The following is a 14592-nucleotide window of genomic DNA, read 5'->3' as shown; positions in this document are numbered from 1 at the left end:
GGAAGATAAAGTTAGTTAATTTTATCACCCCTTGGATTATACCTGCTGCTTGTCTGCTTGTTGATTTTTATTATTCTGTTTCGTTTGTTTTTTTGGTGTTTTTGTTTGTTGAGATGGGGTCTTGTTATGTTGTCCAGGCTGGTCTAAGCTCCTGGGCTCAAGCAATCTTTCTATACATGCCACCATGCCTGACTTTTTTTTTTTTTTAATTCACAAATAGTAACTTTCTGGAAACAATATTTGGTGGGGGAGTGGCTGAGGATCAAGAGAATAATTTATTAAATTATTGCTTTTACCACTGAATACTAAGTTACTGAGGGTCTCCCTGAGTTGCTGAGGTTGGCCTCAAACTTGCAGTATTCCTCAGCCTCCTGAGTCACTGGGATTACAGGTATATGCCACCATGTGCAGCCAGAATGCATTTCTGAAAGATCCTTTTGATACTGATCCAGTACAGACTGGGAACCGGTTCTTGGACCCCAGTGTTGAAGATTCAACACCCGAGAGACACTGAAGCAAGCATAGAGAGCAAGTTTTATTTAAGAAATGGGAGGGATAGAGACAGATATCTCTGAAGAGAAGGTCCCCAGAGCTGGGTGTCTGTGGGAGGGGGTGCGACTTACTTTCTTATAGACCCCAGAATCCCCCTCTTTAGTTGTTGTCTTCTCTTTCTTCCCTGTATACGTGACTGGGAGCAGCAGCATGGAGGTTAATTGTTAGAAACTCAGAGTGCCAAGGAGATCGATTGATTTCAGAGATTGACCAATCTCGAAGGTTGACTGTTAACAACCCATTGTTCTCTGTTTGATAACTAGTTGTCACTCTCTTGACCCCCATCATTCATTACTTATATTGACTGCCTGACCTTTGTACCTGCCTCAGTTTGCTGAGGAATTTGACTTATTCTGTCCACTTAGGCTAGGCAGGTCTGCAGGTGAATTGCTTTTTGGCAAAGAAAGCATATGGGGGTCAGCACAGTGGGCTCATTTTTATAAATTATTCTCTTAACTTTGTGTTTCCACCATTGTCATCTGTCTGTCCCCTAAACACTTTCAGCCAGACATGGTGGTTCATGCATTTAATGCTAGTGATGCATGGGGCTGAGATAGGAGGATCACAAGTTTTACTAGCCTCAGCAACTTAGCAAGGCCCTAAGCAGTTAGTGAGACACTCTCCCCACTCCCGCCCCCCAAAAAAGGGCTAGGGATGTGGCTCAGTTGTTAAGCACACCTAGTACCAAAAAATAATAATAATAGAAATAAGTAAATAAAGACCTTTTCACCCCAAATTACCATAACTTATGATCCTGCTAAGGGATTGTCACTTCCTTGTTTCTAATTTTAGCCTTTCCAATGTGTTTCTATTTTGTGTTGTGTCCCCCACCCCAAATCATCTGTACTTCCCCACTGTCCCCAACACCCTCTCTCTTTCAGTACTGGGGATTGAACTCAGGGCATTGCACTTGCTAGGCAAGTGTTCTACCACTAAGCTGTATCTCCATCCATTTTAATTTTTTTATTGAGACAGGATTTTGCTAAGTTGCACAAGATGGCCTGGAACTTGAGATTCTTCTGCCTACAGCCTCCCACATTGTTGAGGTTATAGGCATGCATCACCTTGCCCAGGTCAGTCTCTCCTTTGATTGTTTTCTTTTGTCTGGTTTTCAGACTTGGTCAAGGTGGCGGAAACAGCTTCTTCATTGCCAGAGGGAGAGTCAGAAGATGGTCTCTGCAGTGCAACACCATCAGTGCTGGCAAAAACGGACATCATTGAAGGCCTGGATTGAATACCTACTTATGCGCAGAGTGAAGAGACAGCAGAATAGTAAGTAGGGAGCCCCAGGCTCTCAAAATAGAGAGTCTGGTCACCAATTAGTTTTAGAAGTAATAACACATCGAAATGTGATCACTCTACTTCCTGCTGCCATTGATTCTTTACGAAAAAGAAATATAACTATGTTCTACAAATTTTGGTGAAAGAAGATCAAGGACAAAAATACATCATTCTCAATTCACATTTATTTCCTTTTGACCTTCTGTGCATATACTTTATTCATATATGGTTTTAATTATTGTGATTAATACATGTATTTTATTTCAAATAGTGTTATTAATATTGGGATTAATATGATGTACCTACAATTTTGTATTGTGCTTTTTTTTTTAACATGGTTCCATGTCTTTATTCATCATGAATGTTATTTTTTTTAATTATAGAATAACTTACCTTAATTTGCTTAGTCATTCATTCTGTTGATAGATTCTTGGATTATTTTTGTATGTCCTCAGTTGTACAAATGTGTGTGAGTTATGATGTTGAGTTTTTTGGATACTATTTTTATGGTTTATTTTACCAATTAATTTTAGAAGAAATAACATATCGAAATGTGATCACTAGTACACTTTTTGTACTTATTCATTGAGTTTACATAGAAGTAAGTCAAGCACTGTGCTGGACACTGGGTTAGGCTCTCCTGCTTTCACCCAAGCCTCCCTGCAAAAATGTAGGCTGCCAGCCCTGTCTCTGGGAAGGTTTTACCATGTCCTTTGAAAATAATGATAGATGAGCACTGGAATAGTTAGTGCTGGAAGGTGGAGTGTGTTTAGCATGATGAGCTACAGACTAATGCTAAGTTGCTGAGGTTAGCTTTGAACTTGCCATCTTCCTGCTTCCAACTATGGCACTTGAATATCGGGACAGACTGCTTTCCAGTTCCTGGGCTTCAGCTTATTAGGCCATTGCGTGATTAGTGTAAAAGGAGTTTGACTAGGATCAGCCTGGCTGAAAACTTTTCCCAACATGGTGACCAAAGTTATGTGTCATTGACTAGGTCCCTGATTTCTATCCTGGAGGAATCTGTGTAGTGGCAAAAGTAAAACAAAGTCCTCTTTAAAAGCATCATTCCTATACATCAGTAGCTAATGAGAAGCCTCAGTGCTTGAGTAGATTTTATTGATTCTTCTTCCCTAAAATCAGAGACCTTTTTCTTTCCTTGGAGAGAGCAGAGATAGTTCAGAGATTCCTAGTGTTTAATGAGCTTTTTTATTTTTGGTGCTGAACCACTGAACTATACCTCCAGCCTAAAAAAACTTAAAGGATTCTTTATAGGAGCAGCCTTAAATCCTTGCTTTCTGCTAGTAGCAGGTTTCAGTTCATCTTACAGATACTTTCAGCTCATATCACATCTGGGAAGAGCAGCACCTTTGTTATTTCTCTGTTGCAGAAATGGCAGAGCAATTCTACCATGTCACTGTGCTCCAGATATACTTCTGTGACTGGCAGTGGGCCTGGGAGCAGAGGCAGAACTTGTATGCCCACCAGGCCCTGGTGGAGGAACTGGCCAAGAGGATGGCCCTGAGAAGGGCCTTCACACACTGGAAACACTGTATCCTTTTCAGCCACTCAGGCCTGCCTGCCACCTCAGCCAGACCAGCCTGAGCTCAGCACCATGTGTATACATGTAAGGCGAAAGTATCTATCTACCAAACAATTTAAGCCAGTTTTATCTCTGTTGACCTTTTAAAAACTTTTAAAACTGGGACTATACATACAAACAAATAGAACGTTGTTAGCAGTCCTGTTTGCTTCCCTTTTTATAGCCACCCCCCCCCCCCAGGTAATCCTATTGTCCTATTATTTTTTTCTGTTATCATTTCACTGCTTTTTTTCTTTAGATGATGATGATGGTGGTTGCTGGGAATTGAACCCACAGGCACTTAACCACTGAGCTACGTTCCCAGCTCTTTAACCTTTTTATTTCTTATTTTGAAACGGGGTCCCACTAAGTTGCTTAGGGACTTGGTAAGTTGCTGAGGTTGGCTTTGAGCTTGCCATCTTCCTGCCTCAGCCTCCTGAGTTGCTGGGATTACAAGTATGTGCCATCACACCTTGCTCATTGCTTTTTTCTAGCCATTAGATGGTAGAAATAGCCATAGCTGTGTATTTCTTGATGACACCATTTTTATGAGCATAGTTTCCATGTATTTAGCTTTTGCTTTGTGGAGCATTATGCATTATCTTCTCAATCCTTTTAGCAATCCTATGGTGTAGGTATCACCATCTCCATTTATAGGTTAGGAAACATTCAGGGAGGCTAAGTGATTTTCATAGTATGGTAAGTCTTTGGCAGAACCTAGATTTTTGCTCCTGTGCACATGTTCTTAATCACTATCCCCATCATAGTGTGTGCCCAATATGAGAATTTTCAATACTTTGGATGTTCATCCACACATTTGTTTGTTCATCAAAGTCTAGCTTTGTTTTAAACTTGTGCATAAGTGCTTGGATATGGGAAAACTCTTAAGACTTACAGTAGTTCATTGTTTATTAGGGAAAATAGACATGAAAATGGATCTGGACAATATGGTAAGATAAGTGCTGTCAAAGATTTGTATCAGTTCTTGTCTTCTAGTAGAATAGTTGAGAAAAGGGCATTTCAGGTGGAAGGAAATGGCATTTACATGGCTTACAGGTGAGGAAGAGCATTCAAGAATCTGTAGTGAGTCGTGAGCGGGACTGTGCTGAGGAACCAGGCTATAGACCTCTGGTGTGCAGTGCCCAGGAAATTGTGTTTTTTCCAATGGCCATGGGTAGCCTATGAAGGTTTTCATGAAGACAAGTGATAGTTAGATTGGGCTTTAGGAAGGACAGTTCTGGATTGGAGGAGAAATGCTAGCTAGCCCAAGGAAATCAGTGTTGTGAAGAGTCACATTTAACCAGTTATATGAGGGACAAGTCACATGAACTGCTGGGGCAGAATGGCAGGGAATGGAGAGGAGAGACCTAGGAGGAGAGCAGATGGGTGCGGCAGCTGAGTAGATTGGGGGAGTGGGAGGAGAAAAGCTTTGAAAATAGCTCCAAGGTTTTTAGCTCAAACATCTAACTGGATCTTTACACCAAAACAGAATACAGAGAAGGAGGGGACTGGGGTTGTGGCTCAGTGATAGAGTGCTCGCCTAGCATGCATGGGGCACTGGATTTGATCCTCAGCAACATATAAAAATAAAATAAAGATGGGCTGGGGATGTGGCTCAAGCGGTAGCGCGCTCGCCTGGCATGCGTGCGGCCCAGGTTCGATCCTCAGCACCACATACAAACATAAAGATGTGTCCGACGAAAACTAAAAAATAAATATTAAAAAAAAATTTCTCTCTCTCTCTTAAAAAAAATAAATAAAATAAAGAGATTCTGTCCACCAAAAAAAAAAAAAAAAAAAAAAAAAATTTCAGAGAAGGAGCAGGTTCTGCTTCTCCTATGGTGATTTTGAAATGTTTACCAAAATCAGTGGTAATTTATCTCTGGTACCTTTTGCCTCTTATCAAGTGGGCATCCAAGGGGGAAGGTAGCAAGGCCAGCTGTTTGATAAAGAACTCATATGATTCCCCTTTTCTACTGTTTTCTTGGGTCATCAGAAGACAGAGGTGGATATTATCCCACCTGGTAGGCTTATTACCCCTGCAGCCATGACCTTTTAGGTGGATGTGCAGGGTATGAACCTTGTTGAGACTAGAGGCCTTAACTTCTTGGCAGACGTGCTGCTGTGTGCAGAAGAAGCTGCTCAGTGTGAAGCAGCAGAAGGGTACCACCGGCACAGCCTGCTGGTAAGAGCAAAGCAGCCTGGTATGGTTCTGCTCTGAAGTCTCCACCCAGGGACCCTAACTAACTTTGGCTTACCGAGTGCAACCAGTTTCCCACTAGCTTAGTTTTAGTCATGAAACCGTGTTTTTCATTGTGGGTATCCCTGTTTGCATTTTGGATCAAGAAGGTAATGGTATAGGGTCAGAGGGATTCAGTGGTCTAGTCCTGGGGGTTTTTATATGATCTGATCCTTCTTTAGTGGCAGAAGACTAACCTGTAACAGATGCAATGCTGAGCTTGAAGCAAGATCTGGGTAGTGAGTTTCTGTGGTACCCAGTTCCTCTCTCCCACCCTTACCACATGAAGTGGTCTTCAAAGACTTTAAGAAGCCCTTCAGTTTTCATAGAACACATCATTAAAACCCTTAACTTCTCTTCTGTTACAGAAAACAAAATCCCAAGGAGTAGGGCAGTGATGTGAGCAAGAACTGGATATCCTGCCCCTACCCCAAGCCCCCTTCTCTCCAAGGATTCCTTCTACCCCACTCTAGCAAAATTATATTTATAATTATATAAATGTAAGAACTGACCCTTATGTGGCATAAAAACAAACAAAAAACTACCATAGGCAAAAAAAAAAAAGTCTCTTTTTTCCTTTGAGAGAGAAAAGCTGATGTTTGATCTTTATCTCTGAAATTCTCATGTGGGTCTTGGGGATCTTCCTGGTCGGAGATGAGGCAGTAGGCAGTGGGCTAACCAATACTACTGAGTTCCTGCAGTGCAGGCTGGCTTGTATTAGGCTGTCTGTTAAATTTCAAAGCAAGGAAACTCTCAGGGAAATGGAGCAATCCTGAGTAGCACTTGCAGAGCTTTTTGCACCCTGATTCTGGGACTGGCTTCCTTTGTCTATGCTTATTTCTAAGACTTTACTGATTCTGTGTAATCACTTGTGTCCTTTCTTTTTTGCATAGTATTTTTGCTTTAGAGCCTTAAAAGACAATGTGACCTGTGCCCACCTCCAGCGAATAAGAAGGAATCTTGCTTACCGGCAGCATGACATCATGGTGAGGGTTATCTTCTATATCAAGGGAACCCTTCTGATAGTTAATTTATCCTCCCCCCCCCCACCATACCCCGTTAACATATGTGCCAAGAGATTTTTCCAGATTTTAGACTCCAAAAGTCTTTTTTCCCCCCAGTGCTGGATTAAGCCTACGGCTTTGTTCATGGTAGGCAAGTGCTTTATCACTGAGCTACATCCCCAGCCCTTAGACTTCAAATCTTAATGTCTGTATCATTCAGTATCTGCATTAACTTTTGTGACTGGCTTATTTCACTTAGCATAATGTATACTTTTTCTTAAAAATGACTGGCTTTTTAAAAATATTGTCCAGTTATTTTGTAAAGCATTCCTTATTCTCATTTTAACTGATCATTTCCCTAGCCCTCTTTTATTTTGGTGGTGGTGGTATCATGGTGCTGGGGATTAAACCTAGGCCTTGTGCATGGGAGGCAAGCACTGTACCAACTGAGCTATATCCCCAATCCCTAGCCCTTTATATTTTTTAATTTGAGACAGAACTTCACTAAACTGCTGAGGCTGGCCTTGAATTTAGGATTCTCCTGCCTCAGCCTTCTGAGTTGCTGGGATTACAGGCATGTGCCATGGTACCTGGCTGTTGATTGCTTCCTTTTGAAGTCATTTTATTCTAACAACTTTCTATAAACTAAAAGTTGGGCCTAAGGGCTTGAATAATTGGAAATTAAAACATTTTTGCAAGACTACTTATAGGTAGTAATATGTGATAAATTAGTTTTAATTTCTTTTTTAAAAAATATTTATTTATTTTTAGTTTTAGGTGGACACAATATCTTTATTTTATTTTTTTATGTGTGCTGAGGATCGAACCCAGTGCCTCACACATGCCAGGCGAGCGCACTACCATTTGAGCCACATCCCCTGCCCCAAATTAGTTTTAATTTCTAAAGTGACTTTAAAATGGTTTCACCTTCCATGAAGCCATGACTAGGAAAAACTTCTTCGTCCAAATTTCCACAGACTGAAAGAACCACCCCTTTGACTTTTACATTGGTCAAGGACAGCTCCATAGTTCAACCATAATTATTTTGAAAGCTCATGTATGTTTGCTGTTCCACATTTAGGTAATACCTGTTTGGGGAGAACTCAGGGGTTTATTGTAGTAAGGATTCACTCACTAATAGATAAAGAGTGATCATTTTTGCTTTTCACTGTAGTAAATTTTCATTTTTCCCCTGTTTTACCTTAGCTGCTACGCAGATTCTGGAACCTCTGGCAGTCTCAGATTGAGCAAAAGGAGGAAAAAGATCAGCATTCCTTACTGCTTGCAGCCTGGGGTCACTACAGGTAGGACTCTGGTTTCAACTTCCGCCTCTCACAGACATCTTATGATTCTTAACAGTTTTCCATGAGTGATCATTCACCTTGTTGTAAGTTAGTGCTATAGACAGACCTTTTAAGGGCAAAGGCCATGTTGTAAACCAGTGATTCCTGAATTTTCATGTTGCTTTTGGCTGATCAAGTGAGAAGTAGAATAGAGATATTTTGTACTGGGCCTTGGCCCTCATAGTTTGAGGTATGTGCCTGGTTGCTTACTGCCTTAGTCTTTCAGGCATTATGATGTTCACGTCTTGGAATTTATGTACTGGTAGTGTTAAAGAGTCAGGCCAGTAGCTGTTTGTGGCTCAGTCTTGAAGGTACAGGGAGTCTTCAGTATTCTAGAGCTAGTCATTCAGTTAAATAAATATAAAAATAAATAAAAGTACCATATCTGTGAGGAAAATTCACAATGTGTAGAAGGAAGTATAGAAATGTAAAATTACAGGCTCACACCTGTAATCCCAGCAGTTTGGGAGGCTGAGGCAGGAGGAACACAAGTTCAAAGCCAGCCTTAGCAACTTATTGAGGCACTTAGCAACTCAGCAAGACCCTGTCTCTAAATAAAATATTTAAAAAAAAAAAAAAGGACTGGGGTTATGACTCAGTGGTAGAGCACTTGCCTAGCATGTGTGAGGCACCGGGTTTGATTTTCAGCACAACATATAAAAACAAATAAATAAATGAAATAAAGATCCATCAACAACTGTAAAAAAAAAAAAAAAAAAGGTGGGGGGGCTGGAAATTTGGGTTGGTGGTTAAATGCCCCTGGGTTCAATCCCTAGTACCAAAAAAAGTTGCTTGTTCCCCTTCCTGTAACTCTTAATTCTTAATTCCTCAGAGGTAGCCATTATTAACTTTCTTACTGTCAGAAATGTTTGCTATGTTCAATATCTTTTTCTTCCCTTTCTCTCCCTCCCTTCCTCACAATAATTTGCATAGTTACAGGTCCAGTTCTGGAGCATTTTAAATTATTTATTCTTGTTACTAGGGATCAAACTCATGTCCTTATACATGCTGAGCAGACACTGCATCATTGAACTATATTCCCAGGTGTTTTAGTCAGCTTTTTTGCTGCTGTGACTAAAAGATCTGACCAGAACAACTATAAAGGAAGAAAAGTTTGAGGGCCCATGGTTTCAGAGGTGTTAGTCCATAGAAGGCCAGCTGCATTCCTCGGGGCTCAAGGTGAAGCTGAACATCATGGCGGGAGAGTGTAGCAGAGGGAGGTAGCTCACATCATGGTGATCAGGAAGCATAGTGAGACTCTACTCTCCAGATACAAAATATGTAGCCCATAACCCTACCCCTAGTGAACCACTTCCTCCAGCCACACCCTACTTGCCTCTAATTACCACTCAATTAACTCCACCAGGGATTAATTAACTGATTAAGTTAAGACTCTTAGGACCTGAGGCAGGAGGATCATGAGTTCAAATAAGATTGAAGAAGGTTCTCCTCAAAACCTTCTTGTATTGTCTCACACATGAGCTTTTGGGGGACACCACATTTAAACTATAACACTAGGCTTGGAGCATTTTTAAGCAAGAATCCAATCAGAGTTGACAGGTTTCATGTTAGGTGTCTGGTTCTTATGTCCTTCTCTTCTGGAATGAAACTAGTAAATTTGTAGTGTGCGTTTATACCTCCCGAGAACTAACTGTACCTGGATTCACCTGACTTAAAAATAAAACAGAATTTTAAAAACCTGAAATCCAAAAGTATGAATTGATAGTACCTTGGTATTCTGTGTTTGATTTCAGGGTAACATTGCTGCGCAAGTATATAAAATTATGGTTACAGTATATGCAGAAGAAAAGATACAAGCAGGTATGAAGTACTTTAATAGCAAATAGCCCTACTCTTACATTCTTGGGTTTGGAAAATGCTTACACCTTGAAATCTTGTTATGATTTGGAGGAGAAAGTGATGTAAAAAGCTCAAAGGTATTTCCTTCAGTTTCCACCATTGTTTTATTTTTTATTTTTTTTTTGGTACTGGGAATTGAACTCAGGGGCACTCAACCACAGAGCCACATCCCCAGCCCTATTTGGTATTTTATTTGGAGACAGGGTCTCACTGAGTTGCTTAGTGCCTCGCTGTTGCTGAGGCTGCCTTTGAACTCATGATCCTCCTGCCTCAGCCTCCTGAGCCACTGGGATTGCAAGTGTGCACCACCGCGCCCGGCTCCATAACTCCATTATTGTTACATAACTCCATTCCTTCATCTACTACAAAAATGCAGGTTTTTCTTAAAAATCAGTGAGCTCTTGTGAGCCATTTACATCTTTACCAATTCCATGCCTAATACTAAAAAAAAAAAAAGCAACTTTTTTTTTTTTTTTTTTTTTTTTGCAGTACTGGGTACTGAAGATTGAATACAGGGGTGTTTTCCCACTAAGCTATATCCACAGATCTTTTTATTTTTTATTTTGAGACAGGGTCTTGCTAAGTTCCTGAGGCTGTCCTTGAACTTGAGATCCTCCTGCCTCAGCCTTCCGAGTTGCTAGGATTATAGGCATGTACCACCACACCTGGCAGGAAATACTTTTTGTAGGAAAAAAAAGTGCCTCCGACACTGCAAAGTACTGAAGATACAATTATGATACAAAGGAGGCAGAATTCTTGTTCTCACAGGCTTACAAATTAGTGCCAATGTGGCATGTGAGTGTGATCTCAGTGCTGGGTCTAATGATTAGGAGTAGCTGTTTGGAATAATGAATCTCATGAGAAGGATTTCAAGTTTATATTCAGACTCGGGGATGTTTGTTTAGTTAATAATATCTGCATGAAAAGGGCCCTTCTTAGGCAGGCACAACCTGGCACTTGCCTGTAATCCCACCAATTTTTGGAGGCTGAGGTAGGAAGATTGCAAATTCAAGGTCAGCCTCAGCAACATAGTGAGACCCTAAAAAATGTAGTGAGACCTTGTCTCAAAAGTAAAAAATACATCAAGGGCTGGATGTGGCTCAATGGTTAAGTGCCCCTGGGTTTAAATGCTTCTTACCCCCTCCTCAAAAAGATCCCTTTGGCTGACCTTGGCAGTGAATCAGAGGAAGACACAAACCAAACTCTTCACAGTTATTTTTGTATTGCCCTCCCCACCCCCATCTCCATCTGCTGCTAGTCTCACATGTGAATCTCAAGTTTTTGGCTGGCTCCCCATGGTTTTGGGATAGAATACAGTTTTTAGCAAGGCATACAAGCTTTTCTCTATTTCTGTCTCTCCTTTGCATTACCAGTCTTCCTTCACAGCTGCACTCTGGCCAATTGAGTTGCCATTCATTCCCGAATGACCTGTGCACATGCTTGCCTCTCACTATACCTGTAGTTCTCTGTGCCTCACTATCCTTCAGGTCAGGTGTTTCCCTCTCTTCCACACTCCCAACCCCACCAACTTGTGTAGTTTATCATTGCACAGTTGTTTCTGGCCCCTCTCTCCTGCCAGCCTGTTAGCTCCTTGGGGGTATAGTATGTCTCTCATCTTGACCACAGTGCTCTGCATAGAATATGTGCTAATGTGTGGATAAATGAATGCACAAATAATGCATGAAGTGCCATTGATCATGTAAGAGTTTTTCCCAAGTATCCTCTTTTTTTCTGGGAGTTTGGATGGTACTAATCCAGGACATAGATTGTTTTGTTTTGTGTTACCTTGCCTTCCATACATAGAAAATGCTTAGAGTTACTGCACTCTTTGATATCTCTTTGGATTATGTGGCTGTTTCTGAAAGACATTGCCATTTATTCTCTTAAGTGTATTTAATGCAAGGTCAACAGAATGTCTCTGGGCCTTTTAGAAAATGACTTGAGTGCCAGGGTGGAAAGATTGGGTTTATTCCAGGTAGAAATCAAATGGTCTCTTTATTTCCTTTCCAGAATAGGATCTTTCCTTGACCCTGGGACCAAGCACAGGTAGAAAGTCAAGGGTCAGCATTCTTTCCTCTCTGTTCTAACTTGCCCTGCTTTTGAAGGCAGAGTTTGAAGACAGGTCCAAAAAGTAGTAAGAGCACTGTTTGATTGCCTTTAAAAACCTTTAGCTAACAATCTGAATGGCATAGTTTATATATCCCACAAGCACATTTGTTCTATTTTAGGAAAAGATAAAAGTATTATTTATTGTGGGTTTTTTTCTTTTTAGAAAGTAGTACATACAGAATGGCAAAATGTTTGTTAATTGTTGAAGTTGGAAGACAGGTTCCTGGGGATTCATTAAACTTTTGGTTCTACTTTTGTTTATGTTTCAAAATATCATAATAAAAAGTAAAAATAAAAGCAATGTATCAACACAATAGAAAGTTTTAAAAGTGCACAAAGACAAAGAGGAAAAATAAAGAACTCATAAGCTTGCCTGTTATAATGACATTTGGTGAATAAATCTGATCTTTCCTCTGTGTGGATAGGAGTATGTGTACCCATGTATTCACACACACACACACACATACACACACACACACGCATATACACACGCATATGCACAATGTTCTGATTATCACTAAAAAAAAAAGTTCCCCCAAACTCTGTGGCATATAACAAAGCACCATTTTGTTATGCTTAAGGATTCTAATGCTCATAAATTGAAAAAAGACATAATAAGAATGGCTGGTTACTGCTCCATGATTACTGGAGCCTCAACTGGGAAGATTCAAATGGCAAGAGTTAAGAATCACATACAAGTTTCTTCACATGCCTCTGGTTCATTGATTGAAATGACTCAAACACTGGGCTCAACTGGGAGTGTTAACCAGAGAGTGTCTATTTATGGCCATGGTGCAAGACCACACATGAACTTCCTCACAGCATGGTGGTCTCAGGATTATCAGATATCAGGGCTTCAAAATTAAGTGTTCCAGTAAACAAGACAGAAGATGTGTGGCCCTTCATGTAGCCCAGGAGTTACCTGGTGTCACTTTCACTGTGCTCTTGTGGTTAAAGTGGAAAAAGCAGTCAATATCCCACCCAGAATCAAGGAGAGGGAACATAGGCCAATTCTTTTTTAAAAGAGAGAGTGAAAGAGAGAGGGGGACAGAGAGAGAGAATTTTAATATTTATTTATTTTTTCTTAGTTCTCGGCGGACACAACATCTTCGTTTGTATGTGGTGCTGAGGATCGAACCCGGGCCGCACGCACGCTAGGCGAGCGCGCTACCGCTTGAGCCACATCCCCAGCCCCTAGGCCAATTCTCTCATTGAAGGAGGATCAAAGAATTTGAAGCCATATTTTAATGGCCTCCTCTACATTCATATGTCTTTCTCCCCCAAAATTTTGGATCTTGGATACATACAGATTCTTAAGTCAGTGTCTATTTTGCTACTGATATATCAGTGAAAGATAGCCTTTCCTAATTACATGAAATGTTAAAGAATCTGTATGATCGGGACATGGTGGTACACACCTATAGTCAAAGTGGCTCGGGAGGCTGAGGCAGAAGGTTTGCGAGTTCAAAGCCAGCTTCAACAACTTAATGAGGCCCTAAGCAACTCAATGAGACCCTGTCTCTAAATAAAATATACAAAGTGCCTCAGTGGTTAAGTGCCACTGGGTTCAATCCCTCCCCCCCAAAAAAAAAGAATCTGTATGACAAATATATAATACATGAAAATTAAGACATACTATAGGGTTAGAAAGAAGTATGTATATTTAAAACAAATATGGCAAAGGGCTTTTGTTGGTTGGTTGATTTTTTTGTTTGTTTGTTTTTTTAATATTTACTTTTTAGTTTTAGGTGGACATAGTATCTTTATTTTACATTCATGTGGTTCTGAGGATCGAACCCAGTGCCTCATGCATGCTAGGCCAGCACTCTACCACTGAGCCACAACCCCAGCCTGGTTGGTTGTTTTTTAAGGTATTAAACCCAGAGGCACTTTACTGAGCTATATCCTCAGCCCTTTTTTAATTTTTTTTTTTTTTTTAATTTTGAGGCATGGTTTCACTAAGTTGCTTAAGGCCTCACTTTGCTGAGGCTGGCCTCAAACTTGCAATCATCCTGCCTCAGCTTCTAGAGTTACTGGGATTATAGGCCTGCAACATTATGCTTGGCCTAATGACATCTTTTTTCTTTCTTTTAGCTGTAACTGCAGGCAGTATTCAAAGACTTTTGTAGTCTCTTCTCTTGTTTTATAAAGGTTTCCTTTACCCTTCAGTGTTAGCTTCTTATAGCACTGCATCAACCTTAAAAGGGCACCTAATGACATTTTTAAGGCTCAAAAATCCATACACATTTGAGTTAAATGCTGACAGACAATAAAACAGGTAATGGGTGTGAAAATCTCTTAAACATTAGGGGAAATATATACATGAATATGCACATATGTGTGTATGTATATATGCATATTGATCTAAATATATGTGTGTGTGTGTATATATATATATATTTGTGTTTATATATATGAAGAGATGCTCAGGCCATGTGTCATTAAAGAAGTGAATAGATTTCAGCTGTCATATTTTACTTTTCTATCTAGCTTATTGGCAGATATCAAACATGATTTTTAACTTTTTCTCAATTTTATGGTATAGGAAGGAATCTTTCAAGAATATGACATAGAAGGTCATTTGTTGTGGGGGTGGAGAGAAAGCAAAGCAAAAGACATTTA

At 40.3% G+C, this 14592-nt stretch overlaps 2 protein-coding genes across 26 annotated transcripts in view; one reads left to right on the top strand and one right to left on the bottom strand.

The window, feature by feature from the left end:
• The window catches only part of PISD (phosphatidylserine decarboxylase), a gene marked incomplete at its 5' end in the record, with an annotated part of 118169 nt that overhangs the window by 37153 nt on the left and 66424 nt on the right, over positions 1 to 14592 (bottom strand). The window lies entirely within an intron of this gene.
• The window catches only part of SFI1 (SFI1 centrin binding protein), a 322241-nt gene that overhangs the window by 284977 nt on the left and 22672 nt on the right, over positions 1 to 14592 (top strand). For 22 of the 23 annotated variants that reach the window (XM_081282923.1, XM_081282927.1, XM_081282922.1 and 19 more), the window contains 6 exons: positions 1668 to 1824; positions 3224 to 3385; positions 5530 to 5600; positions 6548 to 6640; positions 7865 to 7962; positions 9756 to 9822. In XM_081282923.1, the coding sequence (XP_081139049.1) occupies positions 1668 to 1824; positions 3224 to 3385; positions 5530 to 5600; positions 6548 to 6640; positions 7865 to 7962; positions 9756 to 9822 (648 nt within the window). The remainder of the gene's footprint in view (positions 1 to 1667; positions 1825 to 3223; positions 3386 to 5529; positions 5601 to 6547; positions 6641 to 7864; positions 7963 to 9755; positions 9823 to 14592) is intronic. The other variant, XM_081282940.1, reaches the window with a different exon arrangement.

The sequence above is a fragment of the Spermophilus citellus genome, assembly GCF_964194105.1.
Source record: "Spermophilus citellus genome assembly, chromosome: 3".
Taxonomy (NCBI): Eukaryota; Metazoa; Chordata; class Mammalia; order Rodentia; family Sciuridae; genus Spermophilus; species Spermophilus citellus.
The sequence above is the reverse complement of the archived record's forward strand: the minus strand, read 5'-3'. Positions and strand labels throughout refer to the sequence as shown.